At 39.1% G+C, this 25,260-nt stretch overlaps 1 protein-coding gene across 11 annotated transcripts in view; it reads left to right on the forward strand.

The window, feature by feature from the left end:
* Positions 1 to 25,260, forward strand: part of CD44 (CD44 molecule (Indian blood group)) — an 87,899-nt gene that overhangs the window by 17,298 nt on the left and 45,341 nt on the right. For all 11 annotated transcript variants that reach the window (XM_031942277.1, XM_031942275.1, XM_031942276.1 and 8 more), the window contains exons 2-3: positions 19,333 to 19,498; positions 23,788 to 23,921. In XM_031942277.1, the coding sequence (XP_031798137.1) occupies positions 19,333 to 19,498; positions 23,788 to 23,921 (300 nt within the window). The remainder of the gene's footprint in view (positions 1 to 19,332; positions 19,499 to 23,787; positions 23,922 to 25,260) is intronic.

Raw genomic sequence — 25,260 nt, forward strand, 5'->3', positions numbered from 1 at the left:
GTTGAAAAATTACCCATGCATATGTTTTGTAAATAAAAAAGCTTTAATAAAAAAGAATATTATCTCCTAACCAGACAATAAGTTCCTTGAGGATATGGACTATGAGGATATATTGAGTGTGAGGGTTGCAAAATTATGATTATAAGGATATATCTCTTATATTTCCCTTAGCGTCCAACCCAGTAAGTTCTTTTAAAAATTATTCATTCTACACTGATTGGTTCCTATGTCTTTTTCTCTATGAAGGCTGGTACCAGGACCAATGAGCTAATGGGTGTGAAATGCATAGATGTCGTGTAATGAGGGTGATAATGATTGTGGTGATGATAATAATAATAATAATAATAATAATAATGCCTTACATTTCTATAGGTCTTTCCCATACATTACTTCAGTTGACCCTCACAATCATCCTGTGAGACATACAGGACAACTATTATTATCTCCAAATTTATGATGAGAAAATTTACTTTTGAGACAGTTATCAGCTTGCCTGTGGTCCCAGAGCTAGTAAGTGTCAGAATAAGGACCAGAATCCAAGTAGGCTTTATCTTCCTCCTCCTCCTCATTATTACTTGTCAGTCTATACACCAGTATGGTGTGACAGAAAGGGTACAGTAATCCTACCCCTCATGGCCGCCCTCATCTCCATCTTTCCTTCACATAATCAGACTTCTATAAATCTCTGAAATGATATTCTTTGGGGTACATATACACTGATTCCCATAATACCCCTTTCTCCCTAACATTCTCGTTGTGGGTAAAAACTCATAGGTTCACAGATCTAGAACTGAAAATAGCCCCAAATCCATCTAGTTCACACATCCCCTCATTTACAGACAAAATCTAAGGTCATACAATCACCGAATATAAAGCATGGAATTTGAACTCAGATCTTCTCCCTTCACTGTATCAAAAAGGCTCAGCATTTAGAATCCACAAAGTCCTGACACTCTAGGCCATGGGACTGAACTTTAAAAAAAAATTGATTACTCTATTTCAATATAATTGGTTTTCTTTGCAACCCTATTTTATTCTTTATTTACTTATCCATTTAAAAAGCATTATATCAAGAAAGCTTCGCCAGATTGCCAGAAAGACCCATGACATAAAAAATTAAGGACCCCTGTGATTTAGGCTAAAGCTTCTTAAACTGTGGGTCACAACTCCATATGGGGTCTCGTAACTGAGTGTGAGGGTTGCAAAATTATGATTTATTATTGATAAATGTTTGATTTTTATGTACATGTATTTCTGGGGTTGTGTAATAATTTCTCAGGCAAAAAGTAGTCATGAGTGGAAAAAGTTTAAGAAGTCCCATGAGTCTAGCCCAAGGGAAATAGTGTTATTCATTGAAATAAACTCACTAGGGAGAACTGGAAGGCTTTAAAATAAAGGGGTAACTTTTTCATGTGTGCAGTATGTTTTAAAAATACTCTTACCTAAAGTTAGTGACACACATGCTATTTTTCAAAGGTCCTTCTTTATGTTAACCCTCTGCTCTGGGGGAAGGAGCCAATAGAACTTCCCCAATCCGGGATATTCTGAGGTTCATTGTTGAATTCAAAGAGAGACTCTTTGCTAAAAAAGACCCAGACTCTTTTGGGGGTGGGGAAATTGTGATTTTTTTCTTAGAGCCTTCAAACTTAGAGTGTCATTTGGCAGGCATATGCAAGGTGCAGGGAAATCTAAAACTAGATAGTTCCTGTCCTCAAGGAGCTTACATTCTATAGATTTAGATTTCATCCAGTTTAAAGTTTAAAAAAAAAAACACACACACACACAGGCCATGTTTTTCTTCTAGCTTTGTTTTCCCCTTTGTCATTCTTCTTCCATCTTTCTTTTGTCTCTGTTGATGATCTAAGAAATGGTGTCTTCCTGTTTCCTTTAAGAGGACAACCCAAGAAGTTATATGTTTTGTTAGAGCACTCCCTTTCTAAACTGGGCATGAAAAGTAAAGAGACCTGTTCATCACTGCGTGAACCGGAGGGGACTCGGTCATGCTTGGGATGGCTTCTGGAGACTGCATTTCCAGTTGCACTAACTTTAGTTCCGGCCATCATCCCTTTGCTCTCTGCTGGCAGTCAGCAAGGAGAGCCATCCATGTGGGTCCCTCCCCTGAGCATGTCAAGAGCAGCCCTCTCTTTTTTAATAAGTGCTGTCAGACAATCACTAGCCTTTGTCACTCAAAGAATAGGAAAGGGCTCCTCTGTCTCTCTTTGTTTTCTCTTTCCTTATGGAGTAATGACTTGGCCAGTGAAAATCAACAGCCCGTTTTGTAGTTGGCAGACATCCTCTCTTTAAGAAAACAAAAAGCTTTAGAAGATAAAACTCCATGTTTTTTTTTTAAATTTATTTGTTTTAATGAGCCTCCCAGGCACTCTTGGCCTTGCTGGAGCTACTGAGTTCGTGGTTGTCTCAGAGGCAGAGAATTAGAAATGTGGGGTTCAGTTTGAGTTTCCGGAGAACACATTTTTCTGTCCACTTCTAATGTGATTCCTTAGAGTCTGGACAAAGGGAGTGGGAATGAGGATCACTGGAAAGGGGAAAGGGATGGATGCTTCTCTAATTTGTTCAGAGCAGGCTGCTATTGCACCAGGGTCCCAACTGATCTCTTCCTAGATTTCCACTCTCCCTTACTCCCCTCCTCTCCCACCAGTCACTTTGTGTTGTCAAACCATGGATTTAGGACCCAAGGGTTCTTATTCTATAGTGTTTTCTATTATACTCCTTAAGTGGATCACTGCCCATAAGGCCACAGGGAAAGGGATGGAACCCTTTCAAGCCCCTTACTTTACAGATAAATAAACTGAGGCTCAGAGAAATGATTCTTCATAGGATCCTAAATTGATTCTGCTGTACAGTTAAATCGCCTGCTGATGCATCCTGGAGATTTTCATTCTATTTTTGGGCCAAGCCTTGGCCAATGAGATCATGTTAAATTGAGGAAAGGTTGAAGAATGGGGATGGGGGGAGGGAGAAGGGAAAATTGGCGGGCCTGGAGTTGTGACATCTTTATGTGTTTACCCGAGCAACGGTTACCAAGTGTTATAAGCAACTCACGGATGCATCATGAGCCACATTTTTTTTTTTTAAACTACAGCAGCTGGTAAAAGAAAAAGGGAAAATCCCCTCGAGGTTCTGTCCTTACTTGTTCAATTACAGTAAATCAGCTCCACTGCCTGTCTGGGCAAATGTACTCCTTCCTGCCTCATGAAAAAAGGGCATGGAGGGTTCTCAGCCTACGGCAGGTCTCAGGGTGAGGGATGGTGGCACCTGTGACTCAGGGTGGCAGAAGCAGAACTCTGGGAGAGGAAGGGACGTCGGGGGCCCTCAAGTCAGGCCTTGTGCTTTACAGATGGGGAAACTGAGGCTCAGGGAATTTAAGTGACTTGCAATGGATCATGTAGGAAATCCAAGAAAGACAAGATGGTGCAGTGGGAAGTGTGCTGGGTTTGATTTTTGAACTGCTCCTTGTGTGACCTTGGGCAGCCTCAGTTTCCCACATCTGTAAAATGCAAAGGTTGAATAGGGAGTCTCTGAGGTTCCTTATGTCTCTAGGTCAAGTCTTCCTATCTTTCACAGAAGAAAAATGGGGCTCAGAACTCAACTGCTCCTGTTATTACTTCCTTGATTTGGGGTAAATGGCTTCACTGTTCTGGGGCTCACAGGGTCATGGACTGAAGACAGAAAAGAAGCTTAGGGGCCTGTATCAGTGGTAGGAGTTGGGCTTCTCAAGGAAAGATCCAGGATCCAACATAGCGAGCACTGCTAAGGTGCCTCAAAGGACAGGGAGGATCCCTTGGGGATCCTGGGTCGCTTTCCCCCAAAGGGAACCTGCTAAAAATGGGGATTATATTACTAACCTCACAAGCTGCTTCATGGCTCCCCCAGCCCCTCCTGGAGATCCTTCCATGTTTCTGGAGGACTTTCAGCAGCTTCATCTACCTCCCTTCCTGGGCAGGGCTCTGGAGTGCAGCTCTGTGAGTGCAGCTGAGGTTTTTAGTTATAAATTGGGTGTTCCTGAGCTCATGAGTGAACTCCTACCCCCGCCCCCTAATTAGCAAATTCCTTTCATAGCAAGACCCTTTTATAGCTTCTTAATAACCCAAACGTCCATCCCCTGGTAAGACGGTTTCAGTTGTTCAGTGTGGTCCTTGCTTTACTGAGTCCCAATAATGGAAGGTCAATAGTTCCAATGTGTGAGATCAATGGGCGTTTTAGAAGAGTGTTTACACTGTATTCTATCCCAAGCTGCCAAATAAGTGTGCCAAAGTGCCCTGCTTTGATTGCAATGAACGATCGACAAAGGGCTTTTCATTGAGTGTATATTCTTTAAAACAGAGCAAGAGGATCTTAGTGGACCCTGGCCAGATATGTCCACAAGGAAAGGAATCCTCAGATTCTGAGCTTGAAGAATCATAGGGTTGAGATCCTTGGAGACCACCTGGCCTAAGCCCTCTTTTTTTTTTTTTTTTTTTTTACAAATAGGGAAACTGAAGCCCAGAGTATTATAGTCAAAAATGTAATTTTTATGTAAATAAAAGGTCAAAAAAGAGTACATAAAGGAAATCTACCACCCTGTTGTGACAGAAGCAGCAGTATTGCATCTGGAGTTGCCAGCCCTGTATTGCTACTTTCTTAAGTGGGTCATTTTCTCTTGACCTCAGTTTTCTCATCTGCAAGATTAGGGAGGTATCCTCTCATCCCTGGAAACAGAGGACCTCCAGACTCTGGATCTCCTCTCTTGCTCCTGTGCTTTGGGCTCCCTTCCCTGTTGCGCTTTAAGGTGGGCTACAACACTTTGATGGTTTGAAGCTTGTCTCGTCCAGAAGGAAGTGGCCAGAGTGCCTGTACCTGCCTTGCACACAGTCCTCCAAGATCCCCGTTCTCCGGGCCCTAGGTCACCATGTAGAGAAGAGCCCATCTGGTATTGCTCAGAAGCTCTTCAAAGGGGGATTGTCTCATCGGCAAAGAATGGCCTGGTTGGCCAAAGCTCGTGGCGGGAGCACAGACGTTGTTTACAGTAACCCTGTAGGACCCTCTCCAAGGCAATCTCAACTCCACCGAGATGCTCTTTACAGAAAATGGCCCCTCTGAACTCTCCCCCTACCATCCCTGGCCCTCAGTGGCTACCCATTTCTCTGAGGGAATGCACCTTTTATAGAGCCAGTTAATCACCCAGTGCTCCCCATTCTCCCACCCTTTTGCTTTTCTCATTTCCCCTTTGTGGGCCTGCCTGCTCCTATCTGATGAATGGAGCCTATTCCTAGCACAAGCCACGCTACGGAAATGGGATCCTCCAAAAGTACAGAGGGAGGGACTCAGCTGGGCTTGACCGTAAGTTAGAAGGAGAATGGGGGGAGCAACAGGGGAGAGCATGAGGGGGGAGGATGAGGGGGAGGATGAGAGGCAGAAGGAGAGAGAGAAAGAGACACAGAGAGAGAGAGACAGATAGAGAGACAGAGAGAGACAGAGACAGAGAGGGAGGAGAGAGATAGAGACACAGAGAGACGGAGAGAAAGAGAAATAAATGAAAGAGAGAGAGGAGGAGAGAGAGAAAGAGACACACAGAGAGAGAGAGAGACAGACAGAGAGACAGAGACAGGAGGGAGAAGGAGACAGACAGAGAGAGAGAGAGAGACAGAGAAAGAGACAGAGAGAGAGAGAGAGAGAGAGAGAGAGAGAGAGAGAGAGAGGAGAGGACTAAGAGGGAGAAGGAGAGAGAGAGAGAAAAGAGACACAGAGAGATGGAGAGAAAGAGACAGAGAAAATGAAAGAGACAGAAGAGGTGAGAGAGAAAGATAAAGAGAGAGAGACAGAGAGAGAGAAAGAGACAGACAGAGAGAGTCAGAGAGAAAAAGACAGAGAAGGAGAAGGAGAGAAAGAGAGAGAGAAAGAGGCATAGAGAGAGACAGAGAGAAAGAAAGAGACACAGAGAAAGAGACAGAGAGAGAGAGAGAGAGAGAGAGAGAGAGAGAGAGAGACTAAGAGGAAGAAGGAGAGAGAGAGAGAGGCAGAGAAAGACAGAGACAAAAAGAGACAGAGATAGAGAGAAACACAGAGAGAGACAGAGATAGAGGAGAGGGAAAGGAAACAGAGGGACAGAGACAGAGAGAGATAGATAGAGACACACAGAGAGAGAGACAGGAATACAGGGAGATGAGGAGAGAAAGAAGAAGAGGGAGAAGGAGAGGAGACTCTCCACAGTCCCCCAGCTATCATCTGTCTGGGCTGAGCACAATAGGCCTGTTTCTTACCTGATGCTGAAGGCTGCATCTCTCTTACTGCAAAACAAGATCACTGTAACTTTCCTAATCATGTATGATAGTATTGGCTCATCCTGGGCTTTTAGTCCAATGAGACTGTCAGAATTGTTTCAAACGAACTGCTGTCTCCCTCCTCTTGTCCTCGTGTTCTAGTGGATCAAACACTGGACTGTGTGTCAGGAACATCTACTAGGTGTATGAGCCTGAATCAGTGTTTTTACTTTTTTGACTCAGTTTCCTCATCTAAACAGTGGACATTATACTTATACAATACCTCCCAGGTGTATGTTGCATTTGGGGGGCAATAAGCTAAGCTACATGTGCATTTGACATAATTTATTCTTTGCTATATTATACTGAATGCACTTCCATATTTTCTTATGCTCTAAGATCACAGTTCTGAATATCACTTGTCATTTATTCCACTATTAGATTTTTTAACATTATGAGCTGTTTGGTTCCCAGAGCCAAGGATATATGTGTTGTTTCCCCCAAAATGGATGTGGTCATTCCTGATCTTTACCATGAACTCACTGGCGGCTTACTATCATGGCATGAGAATAGTCTCAGGTTCTTACCAAGCCTAAAGCATGTCGGAGAATGGAATAACTCGGTAGTAAGGTATCCACTGCGAGAGGTATCCCTTCCATGGATGGTGATTTTGTAGAGGAAATTCCTACTTTGGTTTAGGATTGGACAAAATGACTCCTTGGGTCTGGTTCTGTGGTTTCCAGATTAGCAAACACTGATTGTGACTTGGAGAGAACAGCTGTTCCTGGTCTTAAGTCATTTCCATTTCCATGGTCCAGGCAATCCATATTTCTAATACTTCTGTTAGTAAGGCCAGGCCCAAGGCAGACAACTAGACCTTTTTCCTTGGGTGCACAAAAGGTGAAGTTTTATTCCTAGCCGGTCAAGAAAGCCCCATATCCCTTCGCCAGGTTGGCCCTATCGCAACACCCAAAGGCAATAAATAGATCTTGATGGACAGTGAGTGACTTGAGTTGGCCCCTTGCTCTGGGACTTTTAAGTAGTAGAAGATACAGAATTCAGAGGAATTCCTCTTTTTTTTTTTTTTTTTTTTAAGCCGATCTCTGATAAGTATCTTTGCAAATGGCAGAAGTGCACAAGACATGAGAGGCTTGGAGAGCTATGAGTTTCCATTCATTTTGAGGAACTTGAAAGGCAAATACAACAGTCTTTCTTCAACAAAGCCCATTGAGAGCTGCTCTCCCGGCCTTTAGACTCCTTGCATGAATGGGCTGTTCTTAGAAGCAGAAAGTTCCATCTGGGCGGTCCCAGCTGAACACAAAATGGGGGAAAAAAGAAAAGACAAAAAAAAAAAAAAAAAAAAAAGAAAAGAAAAGACAAAAGCAGGAGTCGGGGGGCTTGAGCTGGATGGAAACTCGTCAAAAATACATTCCCCTGGGCTGGCATTTGAGGCATGCACTTGCTCCTTCGGATGAGCTATCGTGGAAGGAAGAGACGTGAACTACAAATCCACTGTTAGCTCTGAGAACGTCCAATTTAGGCTGATTCCCCAAATCGGCTGGTGGGGATTAAAACAACAAGGGCAGCCCACAAATCCCCCTTGGCCCATGTGCTGCCCTCAGATATCTGTGCAATTTTATATTCTCTTCACTATGGCAGAAAGATCATAGCCTGGGCTTGGTCTCAGAAGAACTGGATTCTAGTCTGTCAGAATATATATATATATATAAAACTACATATGTGTGTGTTTATATATGTATATGTACATATATACATACACATATACATACACATACACCCCTATATATACATACATATACACACCCCTATATATACACACCCCTATATACATATATATGTATATATGTATGTGTATATGTGTGTGAATATATATATATATATATATATATATATATATATATATATATATATACTAGGCATTCTGCTAAGTGTTAGATATACAAAGAAAGGCCACCTGGGAGCTCATATTCCTGGTTCCCAAGTGTAAAAAGCATATAATTCAGTTCAACAGTTACTAAATGTTTATTATGCACAAGGAAAAGTCCTTTGTCTCTGAGGACAAAAACAGGGAAGCTTACATTCCCCTTGGGCCTCTTCAGGGAATTGTGAAGAGAGGATATTGGGATCTTGAGAGCTTTGCCCAAACCAGAGCCAGAGGATGGCAGAATACAACTGAAAGGGGACTAGATTTTAATTGGGATGTCTAAGGTTCAAATTCGGACTCTGCTAATTACCTAGATGACTTTATGTGAGTCACTTCTTACCAGCACTTAATTTCCTTATCTGTAAAATCTTTTCTTTTTGGTAGGCTCCAGCTGGGCTTGAAGACTCCTTGACATTCGGAATCTATGATCATTTTGTCCCCAGGGTCAGGAGCTGACCCACAGAAATATAACCCTAGACTTCTTTCTACTGTTATATGGAACTTTAGGGTTTGGGGTAACTGTGGGGATGAAAATTTCTTCCAAAATAAGAGGGATGTTAAGCTCTGTAGGGGCTAGTTCAGTTGTTGACTGCAAGGCTTTAGGCAAGTAGAAGCTTTTCTTGGTTCCAGTTTGTGTATCTGTAAAATGGGGATTATTATACAATAATTGTTGGATGTAAAATGGAGATTTTATGCAATAATTATTTTACATAGAATGGGGATTAGGTAGTGCCCTAGATAGAGCACTGACCCTGGAGTCAGAAGGATGTGAATTCAAATCCAATCTCAGACACTTACAAGCTGTATGATCTTGGGCAAGTCACTGGTTGTCCCAATTTTCTCAAATGTTAAATGAGCTAGAAAAGGGAAGTATCTTTGTCCAAAAAAACCCCAAAAAACAACAAAAAAAACCCAACAACAACAACCAAATGAGGTCACAGAGAATTAGATGAGACTGAAAAACAAATGAACAGCAATAACTCCAAAGTGTACTTCTTCTATGGGGTGATTTAGGGGATTATCTATATGCAGAATTTAAATTGGTGTGGACTTCAAGTTACTAATCCGATCAAGAATTGAAAAATTCAACGACTGGGTAAATGCTTATAAAAGTACTTACACTGTGTTAGATATGGGGACAAAATGATTGATTAATAATAATAATAATAAGTATTTATAGAGTGTTTTAGTCTGCATAAAACTTATCTGTACTTAGTTGTCTCTTTGCTGTGTCCCCTTCCCTAGACTGTGAAAATCCACTTGTAGTTTTCTTTGTATCCCCATCATGAACACACTGCCTGCCATGGCAGGTGCTAAATGAAAGTTTACTGATTATGAAATGATGTCCAGAATAATTAAAATTGGAGAACAGGTCTGGATTTGGTCCTCTGTCAGATCTTCTGACTGTAGACTGTGCTCTTTCTATTATATTATATAAAATGATATATTATATCTATTATATATAAAAATTATATCTTAAGTGACTTATCTATTGTCTCCAGCTGTTATGTGTTGGTCAAGACTTGAATCCAAGCCTTTTGCCCCCAAGACTGATGATAATACCCTTATATATACATCTTTAGAATAAACTGAATTTTTTTAGTAAAAGATTTAAATTTTACCTTGGAATAACAGGCATTCACCCCACCCTTGGTTTCCTCCATTGCTTCCCTGAAGGTAACTCACGGTCAGGAATAGAGAGAGAGGGCACAATTATGGAATGAAATCCTTAATTAATTAGGAGACACAGCTCTGACCAATCATGTAGAAAAGTACTAACTAGAAAGCTTCTTCGTGCCAAGAAGTACTCTGTCTGCCTAGGTCTCTGAAATCTAATTTTTTTTTGGGTCAAGTTGCCACATCCGGGGTTCATGATCATCAATCTGCTACTCTAAGAAGAACCCCTCAAAAAAGATTGAGAGAGGAAGTTGCTATGAGCTTCCTGATCTCCATGGTGACAAACAACCCTATACATTGTGGTTTTCCCCCAACTGTCTTCCTTGGGGCCTTGGTGTCCAAAGAGCTTTTGACTTCAAAGACTCCTTCAGAAGTGGGACAATCCCCTTCTCAGCCTGTATCTGGCTGCCTTTCAGGCCCCTCAGCCTGCTGGGGTGAGGGGGTGAATAAAGCTGGTGGTCCCAGGATAGGGGAAGAGCAAAGATTGGGTTACACATCAGATTTGCCAAGGGCATAGCATCCATCCATCCTGGCAGTCTGACCCAGGCTCATGGTCCGGTCCGTCTGAAAACAATTACTTGGATAATCCAAATGGAAAAGTTTGTTTTATTCCATAAAGTAAAAAAAGAAGCAACAAAGAGATTCAGTATTTCCAATCTGCTTGTCTAATTAGTTGGGGGTAGAGTCGCCAGGAAGACCAGACTTTTTAAGAAATTGGTGACGGTTTTTTGGATTGTCTGAAGCGATAATATCTCTTAAGAAGGGGAAAGGGGCTCCAGGAGATAAAGGTTCTGTGTAGAGTTATGTTTGGTCATTTACCATACTTATTCAATCTTTAACTTTTTGGGGGGCACTATTCTCATGGATGGAGTGAGTCATACAAGACTCATGGGATGCACCAGGAACGCCAGTGGGCAATCCCGTCCTAGCGTGTGATTTCTCTGCCCCGGCTCAAAAACCACTGCCAGACAATGCATTCTTTCACACAAGTCAGTCATATGGGTTTCCTTCCGGGGGGTGAGAAGCAGGGAGACAACTATAAACCCCAGAGGCCTTCTGGGTAGATGGAATGGTGATTGAAGAAGCAGAGCAAAGGCCAGAGCAGATAGACGTTTTTGATTGAAAATGTTTATTCTTTGGAGATATTCTTAGAATCAAAGATTTCAAATCGGTAGGGCTTTGGTCCTAAAAATCCTTAATTTGTAGATGAGGAAAATGAATTCCAAGGGATTGAGTAATTTACCCAAAGCATCAGGGATGAGATTCTATCCCAAGGGATTCAAATCCTGCTTCTGTCATTTAAATAAGGGGGTTGATTGGACCAGAAACCCCCTCAGGTTTTACTCCCAGCTTCATATTACTTTTAAGGGGAGCTAGGTAAATCATCCAGCTGCCCTCAAAGTATCTTATCTTCCTGAGTTCCAATCCAGCCTCAGATACTTTCTACTGGTATGACCTTGGGCAAGTCACTTTACCCTGCTTGCCTCAGTTTCCTCCTCTGTAAAATGAGCAGTAGAAGGAAATGTCAAACCACTCCAATATCTTTGCCAAGAAAACCTCAAATGGATTTACCAAGAATTGGATACGACTGAACACATATTCCTTTACAACTTTAAAGTAAAAACAAGGGAGCTATTATACCCAAATAAAATGGATTCCGAACACTGATCTTCTGAACAGTAAACAAACATTCACCAAAGTATTGTCTTAAGGGAAAGAGACAGAGAGAATTAGGTATTGTTTTATATTGGAAAGAGCACTGGATACAGAGGAAGGAAGACTAAGGTTCAGATCCTATTTCTAAAACTTGTTACTTGTGTGACATTGGCAAATCAACTTCATCTCTGGAATTTTTGCTCATTCTTGACCGCAAATCTAGTGTTCTTGTTAATTAGCCAAGAAAGGAATGCCTTCTTCTATGGATCAGAGGCCAAAGATTTAAGCTTTTTTTTTTTCTTTTTTGAAAAAAACAACTTGACCTAAATGTAGTGGAAATTGCCCTGGATTTGGGAAATCCAAGATCTGGGACATGTTGTTCCTCCCTGTAGAGGGTAAACTCCCTGAGGGCAGATGCTCTTATTTTTATCACTTTCTTCTCAGTGTCTATTAAACTAGAATGAGGTACATAACAGGGGCTAAAAATATGCTTGTTGCATGCATAAATGTGTCTCAGCTCTGCCCATGACTTAACACATAAACTTGGGCATGTGTCTCATTTTTCTGGACTAACCTGTTTTCTCTTTGGAAAAAGGGCTGAGCAAGATTACTCCTTATGTCCTGTCCAGTTCTAAAGTTTTAAAAAGCAGCAGCTTTGGTTGAATTTGTTTCGCAAACTATACTTTTACTCTGTTTCTTCAACTTATTTTTGGTACAATAAGCAACAAGCTGGGTTCTTATGTTATGTGCTCTTCGGTTCAGGATATGAGCTCAGCAAATTTCATTCAGTCGGTCAACAAGTATTTCTTAAGCACTTATTACACATATGCCAAATGCTAGGCTAATTGCCATGGATATAGAGACCAACTTCTTAAACTGTGAGCAAGACCCCATATGAAGGATTGTCACTGAATGTGAGGGTCATGAAATTTGATGTGTTATAAAGAAATAAATGTTTCATTTGTATATCTATTTTATAAGGGTCTGTAAAAATTTATCAGGGAAAAAGGATTGTGGGAAAAAGTTTAAGAAGTCCTGATGTAAATTGAGAAAGGCTGTAGAATTCAGATAAAAAAAAATGATAAATATCATAAAGGTGAATATAGATAATTTGGAAATCTTTTTCACTCTCCAGCTCAAACACTCCTCACCCCCATTTCTCTTCTATAAGCTATGGCCTTGGAATGTGGATCCAAATGAATTAATAATCCCAGCTGAGATCTGGGGAAATCCAGCTCAATATCCCCCCATACAGATGTAGCACAGTTGCACCTGAGCTTCTTCTCTAAACCTTAAAGAATTTAGTAATTGTTAGTTGTTATTGCTATTATCAAATAAGCCTCTCAAAAGATCTTTAGCTTCAAACCTCTCAAATATTCCAGGATCTTTTATTGTTTAGAAATAATGCTTATTATCTTTCAAGAAGATGTTGGTTGATTGTTTTCATTTTTCTGGAAGGAGCTTTGATCATTGTATTAATAAAAGTGGCAAATACATATCAAGATAGTTTTCAACATTCATTTTTGTAAAATTTTATGCTCTAAATTTTTCTCTGTCCCTCTCTTAACTCTCCCCTCCCCAAGACAGCGAGCAATCTCTGATATAGGTTAAATATGTGCATTTCTTTTAAATATATACCTGTCAAATCATAGAACTTTTAAGGGTTAGAAAGGTCCTTCAGGTCCAACCTTCCACCCACTTTTAGCTTTATCACTATCACTGTGATCTTGGTCAAGTCATAATCATTCTATTTCTCACTTTTCTCTTTAAAAAAGGATTATATTATATTATATAATAAGTGATATTATATAATATGGAGATAACATATCAGAGAACCTGCAGGGTGTTTGGGGGTAGTGGTGAGGGAAAGGGTCTTGTTGTCTCCTCTTTTTATTTATAAAAACCAAAGGACAAAAGTCATGAAAGACAAGGAGGGAAATCCCCTCACTCTAAACTCTCCCCCCATATCTAATTTCTTCCTGACTTACTTTACAAATGTATTTTTTATCTATTTGTTTCTGAATTAAATCTGAGATTTAATTGATCTAGGGAATTCCCAGTGATGAAATTTCCCCTATCCATGATCTTTTACCCTGCTGCCACAGATTGTCACTTATTCCAAAATTTAGGGTTTTAATGAATTACCTGCTATCATTGAGAGGTTCAGCGTTTCACAACCATCGTGTATCAAAGGTGAGACTTAGTCTCCAAGACTGGGGACCCTATGTCTACTACACCGTGCTCTCACATATATGTTGTAGATGATTTATTTGGAGAGCCATAAATATTATGAAGCACTCTACCTTAGAAGGCATTCTTATCCCAGCCTTTTTTCATCCATACAGGCAGTAGTCTACCATAGGTGGAATTTTGGGTCTAAATTCACTAAAGACTAGGGTTTAAATATTGGCTCTGAGAGTTGTTAGCTATTGACTTTGGACAAGTCATTTAAATTCTGTTTATCCCTGGAAACTCCCTAGGATTCCTCTAATAAAGCTGAGAACAGTTATCTGTGCTTGATGGGAGTTTTTTTCCTGATGAAATCCCAGATCCTTCTCCTACACTTCTATACAAAAACAATTAAAATCACAAAATCATTTGAACCTTATCTTGGTCTATAACTAGTTTCTGCTAAACCGTTTTCTAGTTTTTCCAGTAGTCTTTGTCAAATAATAAGTTTTTGTTCTAAAAGCCTGGATCTTTGGATTTATTATATAATAGATTACTATGACCATTTATTACTGCATCTTGTGGGCCTAATCTATTCCACTGATCTATTCTCTTTTCTCTTTCTCTATTCTCTTTCTATAGTGGAATAGATTCCACTCTATTTCTTAGCCAGTTTAGCAGATTGTTTGGATAATTTGTGATAGAGTTTGAGATTAGGTACATCCAGATAATTTTTCTTTACATTTTTTTTTCATTGTTTATCCTGATATGTCCTTGACTTTTTGTTCTTCTAGATTAATTTTTAGGGCTTTTTTTCTTGCTATATATGAAATAACTTTTGATAGTTTGACTGAATATATAGATTAATGTAGGTAAAATTGTCATTTTTATCATTTTGGCTTAATGTATTCATGAATAATTAATATTTTTCCAGTTGTTTAAATCTGACTTTATCTGTGTAGAAATTGTTTTGTAGTTATGTTCATATCAGGTAAGTTCAGCTGCATTAAACATAAACAAATTTTTCAAATAGGAATGGGTTACCTAGAGGGTAATAGGCTTCCCCCATTGAGTTTATCAAACCAAGGCTGGATATTTACCTGCTAAATAAATTATAGGGGGAATTCTCATTCATGTGCAGGACAAAGAGTTCAGTACTTAGACCCCTGAGGTCCTTTTGGGTTGGAATTCTAGAATTCTGTGGCTATAATTCCACCAGTCAACTTCCCCTTGGCATATATTCAGGACGTATACCAAACTGTGTTTCAGCAAATATTCTTGCTGAACTTTGGGGAGCATGTTATGTCATGCAAATTGGAACTGTTCCAATTGCTGTTCCAATTGCTGAGTTAGGATTCAAAGGCCAACCTTTTGGTGAGCCTGGAGTTCAGGACAAGTGATAAGAAATTTGATGAGATGACAGCTTCATGGACCCTCAAGCTTATTTCACATCATCCTTAATGTTACAGGAATTGTTTTCCATCTTTTTCTGGCCTTTAACTAGCTTCTTTCCTAAACTATGGGAAATATATAGACAAAGGCACGGAGGTGGGAAAGTACAAAGAATATACATACAAGAAAGGTCAAGTTTGGTTTGAGCGTAGAATGATGGAAGACAGTGTCTTGGGAAGGTTCCAAATTGGCTAGAATCTTGAACTCCAGATAGGCAAGTCTGACATTTAATCTAAAGACCTAGAAGGGAATCTGTCTGCAGAATTTTGAGCAGAGGAGGGATGCCATCAGATCTGAACTTTAAATTTCAAAAGGATTGCTCAACGATACATTTTCATCAGATATTTTTACCTTGTGCACTGCTTACCTCATTAAGAGAATACATTAAAAAAGTGAAAAGACATTTTGAGACCAAAGTTCTCATTAAAACAGTGGGACACTCTCCAGATATAATCAAAAAAGATGAAAGATTCTAAATTGGTTTATTTTCTTAAAGCTGCATTTCGGGTTCCTTATCCTGACTTCAGAACCAAGCCCATCATCCTTATTTGCTTTTATCAGACAGTGTTGACAAGTTGTTGGGGCCCACAGCCATAATCTGTGTTAATGAGGATTATCTCTGTGGTTATTTAGTGATTTTTGTAAGCACCATCCCCAATCACTCAGAAAGGTGAATAAATAAGTGAAAAAAAACAGTTATTAATCACTTACTAGGTGAAAAGCACTGTGCTAGCCACTGGCAATAAAAATAGAAAAGCAAAGTAGTATCTATTCCACAAGGGGCTTACTTTCTGATGGGGGAGAAAATAAATTGTAAAATGGAGATGACAATAACAAGAACAAGCATTTATGCAGCATTTGAAGGTTTGCAAAGTGCTTTATAAGTGTTATCTCATTTGATCCTTAGAAGATAGGTGGTATTATTAAGCCTACTTTACAGGTGAAAAAAAAACTGAGGCAGATAAGTCAAATGACTTACTCAGCTACTAAGGGTCTGAAGTTAAATTTGAAATCATCTTTCTGAATTTCTATCTAGTAGCTCTTGCTATCAAATAGATGGAAATGCTCCATAGTTGTGAGGATATAGAAGCAAATCATATGGAAATTTATTTTCTTTTATGTCATTTCAACTAATACTCATATTTCTGTTTCCTAATATTGTCAGTTGAAGGGAGTGGGGGATAGTCCTTGGTTCTGAATGATCTGCTTTATATCTCTGGGATGAGTTTGGGTGTTGGGCTTTAGGGATAGCCAGAAGCATAGGAATAATAATTTTCCCCTTCTTTTCTTCCTAAGTCTAATGTCTTAGCCCAGTATATCTTTTCTCTGAAAAGTAGGAAAGCATTGATTGAGGCAGTCAACTAGAATGGTTTCTAACTATAGAACTAGCTTCAGCTTTCTCCTCTAGATCAAGGACTGAGTGCTATCTATCTGTTTAGAAAAATTGGTGTCGGGTGTGAACTCAAGTTCAAAATGAAAAAGTATAGAACATAGAGTTTCAGGGCTGGGAGAGACTTTTGGGATGGCATCTAATCCAACCTTTAATTTTAGAGATGAGGAAACTGAGCACCAGAGAAAGTAAAAATCTTATGTAGTTAGTGTGTAGAGAAGGAAATTTAGCTTAAATTTGGGAAGGGGCTGGAGAGAGGGCTGTGGGAATAGGAAAGGCAGAAAATGGACAGAGGAACTCGTTATATTTTTTCAAAGTAGGTGAAAATCTATGTTTCTGAGCTCAAGTGAGAAGTGCTTCATCCCTGTGGGTGTTTTGTGATTCCCATGCGTTATTTTAATCACTTTGCCTTTCTCTGTCTGAGGTTACTCATCTGTAAATTGGGGATAATATGCTACCTGAGGAATAATGAGGTTATTTAATAATTAAGGTTCTTGAAGTCTTCAGAGATTGCGATATAAGATCAAGTATAACAGTATAATTTTCTGCTGCTCGTTGAGACTACAGATTAATTTCTGCAAAACTCCTAAGAAGTCTTGTGTGCATTTCCACATCATACACTAATTACAGAATTTTTTATCTCTTAACATGTCAATTAGACTTCGGTCTTTTGGTCAGCTATTCTATGGGTCATTTGGCCATAAGAGCAGACCGCTTATCTTGGAAATGCTCAGATCAGTGTTTGATGCCTTCCGTTTTCTAGTAGGGGTTGCCCCTGCAATCTGGAAAACCTATGAAAAATTTTTTGGCCCTCCCTTCATATCAGAGAAGAAATCTGAATTTTTTCTTTTTCTTTTATGGGACATTGATATTATACTATACATATATTTTATACATTTCTGAGTTTCTAAACTTTTTCTTTGTTGACAACTTGTTGTCAAAATCCCTTCAAATAACCATTTAATTTCTCATGTTGCGAAATATCAAAACCATGATGGGGAAAATCTCAGTGTGGAAGGGATTATTTTAATTGATAGTTGATCAATGCGGTTTCATTCATTCATTTGGTTCTCCCAACAACCCTGTGAGGCAAGTAAGGTATGTCTTATCCTTATTTCACAAAGGAAGGTGAATTTTAAAACTCTGAGTGACTTGTCAAAATCTCACATTTGGAGTCAGAACCAGAATTGAAGAATCAAAGAAATATTGATCTGGAAAGGATTAGAGTGGACATCCAGTTCAGTCTCCATATGAATAGGAACCCATTCTACATCATGCTTGACAAATGGACATTCTTTCTTTCTTCTCTTCCTCCCTTCTTCTTTTCTTCTTTCCCTTCCTTTCTCATCCCACCTTTCCTTTTCTTCCTTCTCTCCTTCCTCCTTTTCCATTTTCCCCCCCTTCCTTTCCCATTCCTGCTTTCTCTTTCCTCTCATTTTTCTTTCCTCCTTTCTTCACTTCCTCTTTATTTTCCTTTGCATTTCTCTTTCCCTTTTCTTCCCTTTCTTCTTCCCTTTTTACCTTAGAGGCAGCCTTTCCTACTTTTATTTGGCTGTCATCTTTAGAAAGTTCTTTGTGTTCAGTATAAATTTACCTCTTTGCCTCATTGCTACCTGGCTCTGGGAGTAAGTTTTGGGGCCGGACAGAACAAATCTAATATTTTCTATATGACATATATTCAAATATAGCTGTTGTGCCCCAATCCCCAAGTCTTTTTCCAGCCCCAAAAATCTAATTTTGAGAACTTCTATTATCAAAGTTAAACAAAAGTCTTCAGAAGACCAGTCTTGGGGCATTCTTCTAGTTTATACAATAGCCAGGTATCAGGGATCACTCACTCAGAGGTAAGAACGAGATTGCTTTGCCTTATGTTTTCCTAAAATCATACCCTAGGTGATGGTGCTTTGGGGGGCTTTTCTTGTGCTACAGTGGAAAGAAAACTCAGCCATGAATATTCAAGCTATGATTGAGTCCCAGTATTTCTGTGGGACACTGGGCAAAGCACTGTATCTTGACAAATCTCTGTCTTCTCATCTTTAAAATGGGGATGATAAAATTGGCTCTTCCTCAGAACTGACACTCCATCCCTTGCTTTTCCACTTGATCCCATATAGTTAAAATACTATCACCCTAATCCATGGGTCTAACCCTCTGTTTCTTGGGACACTTAGTTTCTTTCCAAACTCAGGTCAAGCTTTTACATGAAACCTTTCCCAACCTGTCTAACTGCCTTGTATTTCATTGAACTGCCTTATATTCACTTTATATATAGTCTGTATAAATTTTTATGTGTGCATATTATTTTCATCATTAAGATGTAAGCTTCTTGAGGGCAGGGACTGTTTCACTTTTATCTTTATATCTCTTCAGTATTAATGCAGTGTCTGGTACATACTAATTATTTATTAAATTCCTGTTAATTATTTAAATGTTTTATAAGCTTTTAAACACTATAGAAATGTATTGTATTTCTATGCATTATGTTTTTTATAAAATTGTGTTATAATTCAATGTAATATGGTAATGATATAATATATTAATATATTATGTTATATTAATATATTATAATAATTATATCATAATAATATATAAATATTATATTGATGTATAACCCTATTATGTAATTAACATAAAAGTCAATATAATGTGTTATAAATTAATTATATAAATTATAGTTTCAAGATTAAGTTAATTTTGATGGTCTAAGATTCTGTAGATTATTATCCTTTAAATGGGACTAACTAATAAATTTATTTTTTTTCCTTTCCTCTTTCAACCAACAGAACTGAATATTACCTGCAGATTTGCAGGGGTTTATCACGTTGAGAAAAATGGCCGATACAGTATTTCTCGAACAGAGGCTGCTGACCTTTGTAAGGCTTTTAATAGCACCCTTCCTACCCTGGCACAGATGGAGCAAGCATTGAGCATTGGGTTCGAGACTTGCAGGTAATGATGATGATAATAAAAGTATTAATTATGTATTATTATACCCATTTTATAGATCAGGAAACTAAGCTTCTGAAAAGTGAGATTGCTTATCTTAACTCAGGGTAGCACATGGCTAGTAAATAGTGGAGGAAGGGCTTTTACCCCCAGTCTTCTGACTTTCAAAGCGCCTTCCACTGCAAAGGGGGCAGTTTCCCTGAGAGGGTTAGTCATTGGAGGGCTGGCTGTGCATGAGGTGTGGGGAGGTTGGGAGAGTCAGAATGACAGCTGGATGGGCATTTTCTTGCAGACTCTGATCCACCTATTAATTTGTCAAAGTGAATTTGAAACTGGTGTGACAACTGGAATTTAGTTGGCTTAGTTTTCTGTGAATCATAGAGAGGGGAGGCCTAGCGAGGCCGCCCAGTTACTGCCTGTTCAGGGGTGAAATGCTTCCCAGCTTGCTCCTGCCTTTGAACAAGATCCCGATAGAATTGTCTGAGCCACAAGAAAGCAATAAATAGTAATGTTTGAGATCAATATGTAGTTCATACTCTAGGATTTGAATGTCAAGAACCCTTTATTTTTCTTCTTGTTTTACCATAAATCTTTTCCTTCCTTCCTTCCTTCCTTCCTTCCTTCCTTCCTTCCTTCCTTCCTTCCATCTTTCCTTCCCTCTCACCTTCATTCCTTCCCTCCCTCCTCTTTCCTACCTTTTTTCTCCCTCCCTCCCTCTCTCCTTTCCTCCTTCCTTCTTTCCCTTGCCTTCTTCCTTCCTTTTCTTTTCTTTTTTTTTTCATTTGTTCCAATCTGGAAAGGAAAACAAAACATCTTTTACAAGTTGTTTTCCAAGATACTAAAAACAAAACAAAACTCTTCTTAGCCATTAACACAACAAACAACCCTCTCACATGTTTTCAGAAGCACCAGGAAGAACCCCCAGAGCATCACTCTTTCACTGTCTCCTCACATACACCTTTTATTCGCACAAACCTATCTTATCCTGCTTCTCATCAGCAAAACAGCCTCATCTGTGCCTCAGGTCTCATGGATAGCAGTGTCTGATAGCAGTTAGGGACAGTGCTGACCACAAATGGAAAGTTCTCCATTTTCACTTGAAAGTTTCTATGTAATCTCCTCATCGCCTGCTCTGCAGCTTCCGACATTGGTCCACCGCTTCCCCTTCTTCACACACACACACACACACACACACACACACACACACAACACTGCAGAGATCACCATGGAAACTTCAGAAAGTCTCCATGACAGTTAGGAGTCTCCAGTACTTGGACACCAGGGGATCAGTTGGGAGATTTTATTAGAATCCGAGCTTTTAGCTAGCCAGATCATTTTAAGTGTCTCAGATTCACTTTCTTTACTGGTAGGAGGATGAGGATGGATTAGACACCCTCCAATTTAGATTGGGATTTTGGCTCTACCATTTACTACCTACAGGACACTGTAAATTGAGAGGACGGGGCGGGAAAGTTTCCAAAGTCCTTTGAGCTGTAAACAATCATGATTCCATCTAGATCCCAGACACTGAGCCCCACCTACAGAATGGACTCTGGTTGCTTTCCAGTGGGCAGGCTGAGCCTGCTCTGGGGTTCTTAAGGGCTTTAAACACGGCCACTAATAAGTGCTAGAAATTGTGTCTGGTGTGGGAGGTAGAAACACTTTCATATGCTGATGATTCAAGTCCATAAGGAAGTTTTTATTGAAATAACGAGGAGAGCGATAATATTTCCCAGATATACAGCCTTTCCCAGGAAAAGTAATATGCTCATTATCTCACAAGGAGCAAGAAAAGAGCAAAGATTCTGGCATTAGCAGACCAACTGGACCATTTAGTATCTGTGTGACCTTTGGGGACTTCAATTTCCTCATCTGAAAAATGGCCCTAAATCTGTGATTTTTTCATTTTCTTAATAACTCTATGAAGGACAAATTTATTGCCTTATTATTATTATTATATAATTTTTATTTTGCAGCTGAGGAAAAGGAGTCTAAGATACTTAAGAGATTAAACAAATTGGGAATTCAAACCCTTTGACTCCTACACACTGCCACAAGGAAGATTTGGGGTTCACACAAAACAAGATGGCCCCTAAGAAACAATCCATCGTTTGTCCCACTCACAAATGAGAGGTTGAGTTACAAAATCTATTTCCATAGTTTGGGAATCAGATAGCGACTACATGACAGACGCCAGAGATAGACTTGGAGTCTCAACCTTCTCTTGCCTGCCCCTCCCTGGTAAATAGCAATTTTCAGATATATAGAACTTATTACCACTAAACGTTCCCCACCCCACCAAGCTGAGGAGACTTCAGAAAAACCAGTTGGTCCATTCAAATGAGGAATTAGTCATAGACTCTCTAGTTGCAACAGACTTTTAATTAGTGCTATGTGCTAAGAGACTTGAAAATCTGTATAAATGCCAGTAGGTTTTGGGGGGTGCAGCACCTGAGGCAGTTTGGCTTTTTGGCATGAAGTTGCTGAAATATGAGAGACGTGATTTTAGCCAGGTTTGCATTTTAGAAATACTGCTGAATGTGAAACTTTTTTTTTTTCTTTCCGAGCTCAATTTGATTCAATTGGATTTAGTCAATAAGTACTTAGGTTTATGATAGAAAAAGCGATAACAACAAAAAAGGAGCTTACATTTTATTTCAGTCTAGTACAATAGATATTTATCAATCTCTTATTATATATGAGAGGTAATGTGTCCTCTGAACAGAATATTGGACTCAGAGATGGGAAAACCTAATTTTAAGTTATGTTTCGATGGGTAACTCAATGCCTCAAGAAACTCTCTAAGACTACCCATTAAAGAATAATTTATTTGATTTGCATTTATTTTATATATCCTTATGTGTATGTTGTGACTTCTCATAGAGAATGGAAGCTCTCTGAAGGCAGGGATGCATTCATTTTTATCTATCACCAGTATCTTGGCTACACTTGGCACCTAGAAGGGGTTTAGCAAATTGCTTGAAGCAGTTTCTTTATAGGAAGTTCCCTCTACCTATGAAGTACTGACCCTTTATCCCCTTCTCCATTTTTACCCCACAAAATGGAAGGCACTGTGTTAAGTGATAGAGCTAGAAAGATAAAAAGGAGATAGATCTAGCTCTCAAAAAAGTGTCATTAAACTAGGGCAGCATTTCCCTATTAATAGACCACATCTCATTTGTCATTTTGTGGACATCAAGTCTTAAGCCACAGAGCTGGAAGGGACCTTAGAGGCCATCTAGTTCAACTGTCTCATTTTACAGATGAGGAAACTGAGTTTCAGAGAAGTGACTTTGTCTATTGTCAACTCAGATAGTAGCAGATGCAGGATTAATCTCAGATGTATTTATGATTCAGTTTCCACTCCCCTTCCTATACTAACTTTGAACACATTCAATTTAGAAATAAGACTAAAAGTTATTCTTCCTCCCCGCTTACTCCCAGTCTCACTTCTACTTTCCTTGTCATATAAGTTCTCCTCTTGAGAGGCATTGAAAAAAATATTTTTTCTTCCATTTCTTCTTCTTCCTCCTTTCTTCTCTCTCTTCTTCCCTTCCCTTCATTTTTTGCTAGCCAATTCGCCAAAAAATTTATTAGGTGCCATAATGTGTCATACATTTTGTACTAGGGATACAAAAAAGCAATACTTCCCTCAAGGAGATTAAATTTACTTGGATTTGGAGTATGGAAAGTTCTCTTTTTGTCTCTGAAAATGTAGCTCCTTATCATTTCTGTGATTGTTTCTTTTCGTTTAACTAATACTTCAATTTTCGAATAGATCCATGATCATATTAGTAGACATTTACTTTAACATGGCAAATTACAACCCATCTGTACTTTGCCTATGTAACTCTGGTCCATGTCCTTCCATAAATTTGCCACCAGGTTTCCAAATATTGTACTGAGAGCCTTCCTTATATCCTCTCAACACTGCATAAATCTGGATATCTCTTCTTTTCACATAAATGGCTTTTTTCTAGTCATACATTTACTTGATTCTCTCTTTTATTCTATTTCTCTCCATAATTCCTTATTTAAATTGTGTTGTAACATAACCACACCCAGCTTGAACCAGTCTGAAATGCTTTAGGGCTACTTTCAATGAAGAAATAAGGAATAAATAAATAATTTGGTCCAGTAGAAATTACTGAGAATATTCAAACTGTTGGATTGAGAGAGGTACAAAGAAAAATTCAAAATGGTCTCAGACCTCAAGTAGCCTATGATCTCAAGTCATTCCCTGACACATCATCATAGTCCTGGCAGGTTGATAACCTTGTCTTCTTCTACAGGTATGGATTCATAGATGGACATGTCGTAATCCCACGAAAGACACCCAGGTTTCTCTGTGCAGCAAATAACACTGGGGTATATATCCTTGCCTCAAATATGTCTCAATATGACACCTACTGCTTCAATGCCTCAGGTGGGTTGACATTTGTTCTTATTTGTTTGTCATTTCTTATTGCATTGTTTATGTCAATCAAATAAATTGATACCATAGCTTAGGGAAGACTTACCTGGATACAAAATAGGGATGAAGAAAACACTTGATAATGGGTTAAAGATAAGAGGTCTACACTGTCATAAACAGGTATTTATCAAGAAACTACCATACACAGGGCACTGTATGGAACATATGGTTATTATACAGAATTCAGGTATTTAATTCAGCAAACCTTTATTAAGCACCTACTATGCACCTGGGTTCTAGAAAGAGAAAAGCCCCTAATCTCTTGGAGCTTGCATTCTATTGTGGGATTCCAACAAGTAGAGATGAGTACATATTCTATATTCTATATGATATATTTATTTATATATAACAATATATTATTTATAATTTATATTTATTTATATATTATATACTATCACACATGCCTTCCCTGTCTTCTTTCTCAAGGTCTTTGTGAAGGGTCACTGAATAAAACAACAACCTCCCTTTGCCCTAATTCTCTCCAGTCCCTCAGTGTTCATTAAGTAGAAAGGAAGCCTGACTAATGAGGTTCCATTATTGGAGAAGGGAGGGCAGACCTAATTGAATGTCTTTTGAGGTTATCATCCTCACTGTGTGCTCACTGCATTGGACCTGAGGAATGCTAAAAACAAACAAATGCATTAAACATTCTTTAGAATAGAAATGTCAATAACAAGTATGGGTCCATCATTTTGGGGAAGTGATCTTCCCTTCCTCTTAACGTTTATCTGCCCTGAAGGAAGTCGAGGGTAGCTCCCACCCAAATCTGAATGGAGCTTGGAGATTAAAAGCATGGGAGCTGCTTTTGCCAAGCCCGAGGATGAATGAGAAGGCATTCAGAAGGCCCGTTTTAGGACAGATTTAGCTACTTTTATGACATGGTTAGAGCAAGGGTCTTGGCTTGAATGTATTATTGGTCAGACCCAATTCAGCATTTATGTTGTACTTTTATCAAATACTTATTGAGCAGAGAAGAAACATTTTGGGGTGAATGACAATAAAAGTCATATAACTGATAAATATCAGAGGCTCGAAATGAGCTGGGTCTTCCTCTCTGCAGAACAGTCCCCCCAAATCATTGTACCAGGCTACCTTGGCAGGGAAAGGAAGGAAGAGAATATGCATTTATAGAGCACCTAACTGTCTCATTTAATTCTTACAATGACACTGTGAAGTAGATGCTGTTATTTTCTTATACAGATGAGGAAATCGAGGCAAACAGAGTTAAATGACTTTAGGGTTAGGATCATATAGTTAGTAAGTGTCTGAGGCTGGATTTGAATTCATCTTC

Source organism: Sarcophilus harrisii, chromosome 6 (assembly GCF_902635505.1).
Source record: "Sarcophilus harrisii chromosome 6, mSarHar1.11, whole genome shotgun sequence".
Taxonomy (NCBI): domain Eukaryota; kingdom Metazoa; phylum Chordata; class Mammalia; order Dasyuromorphia; family Dasyuridae; genus Sarcophilus; species Sarcophilus harrisii.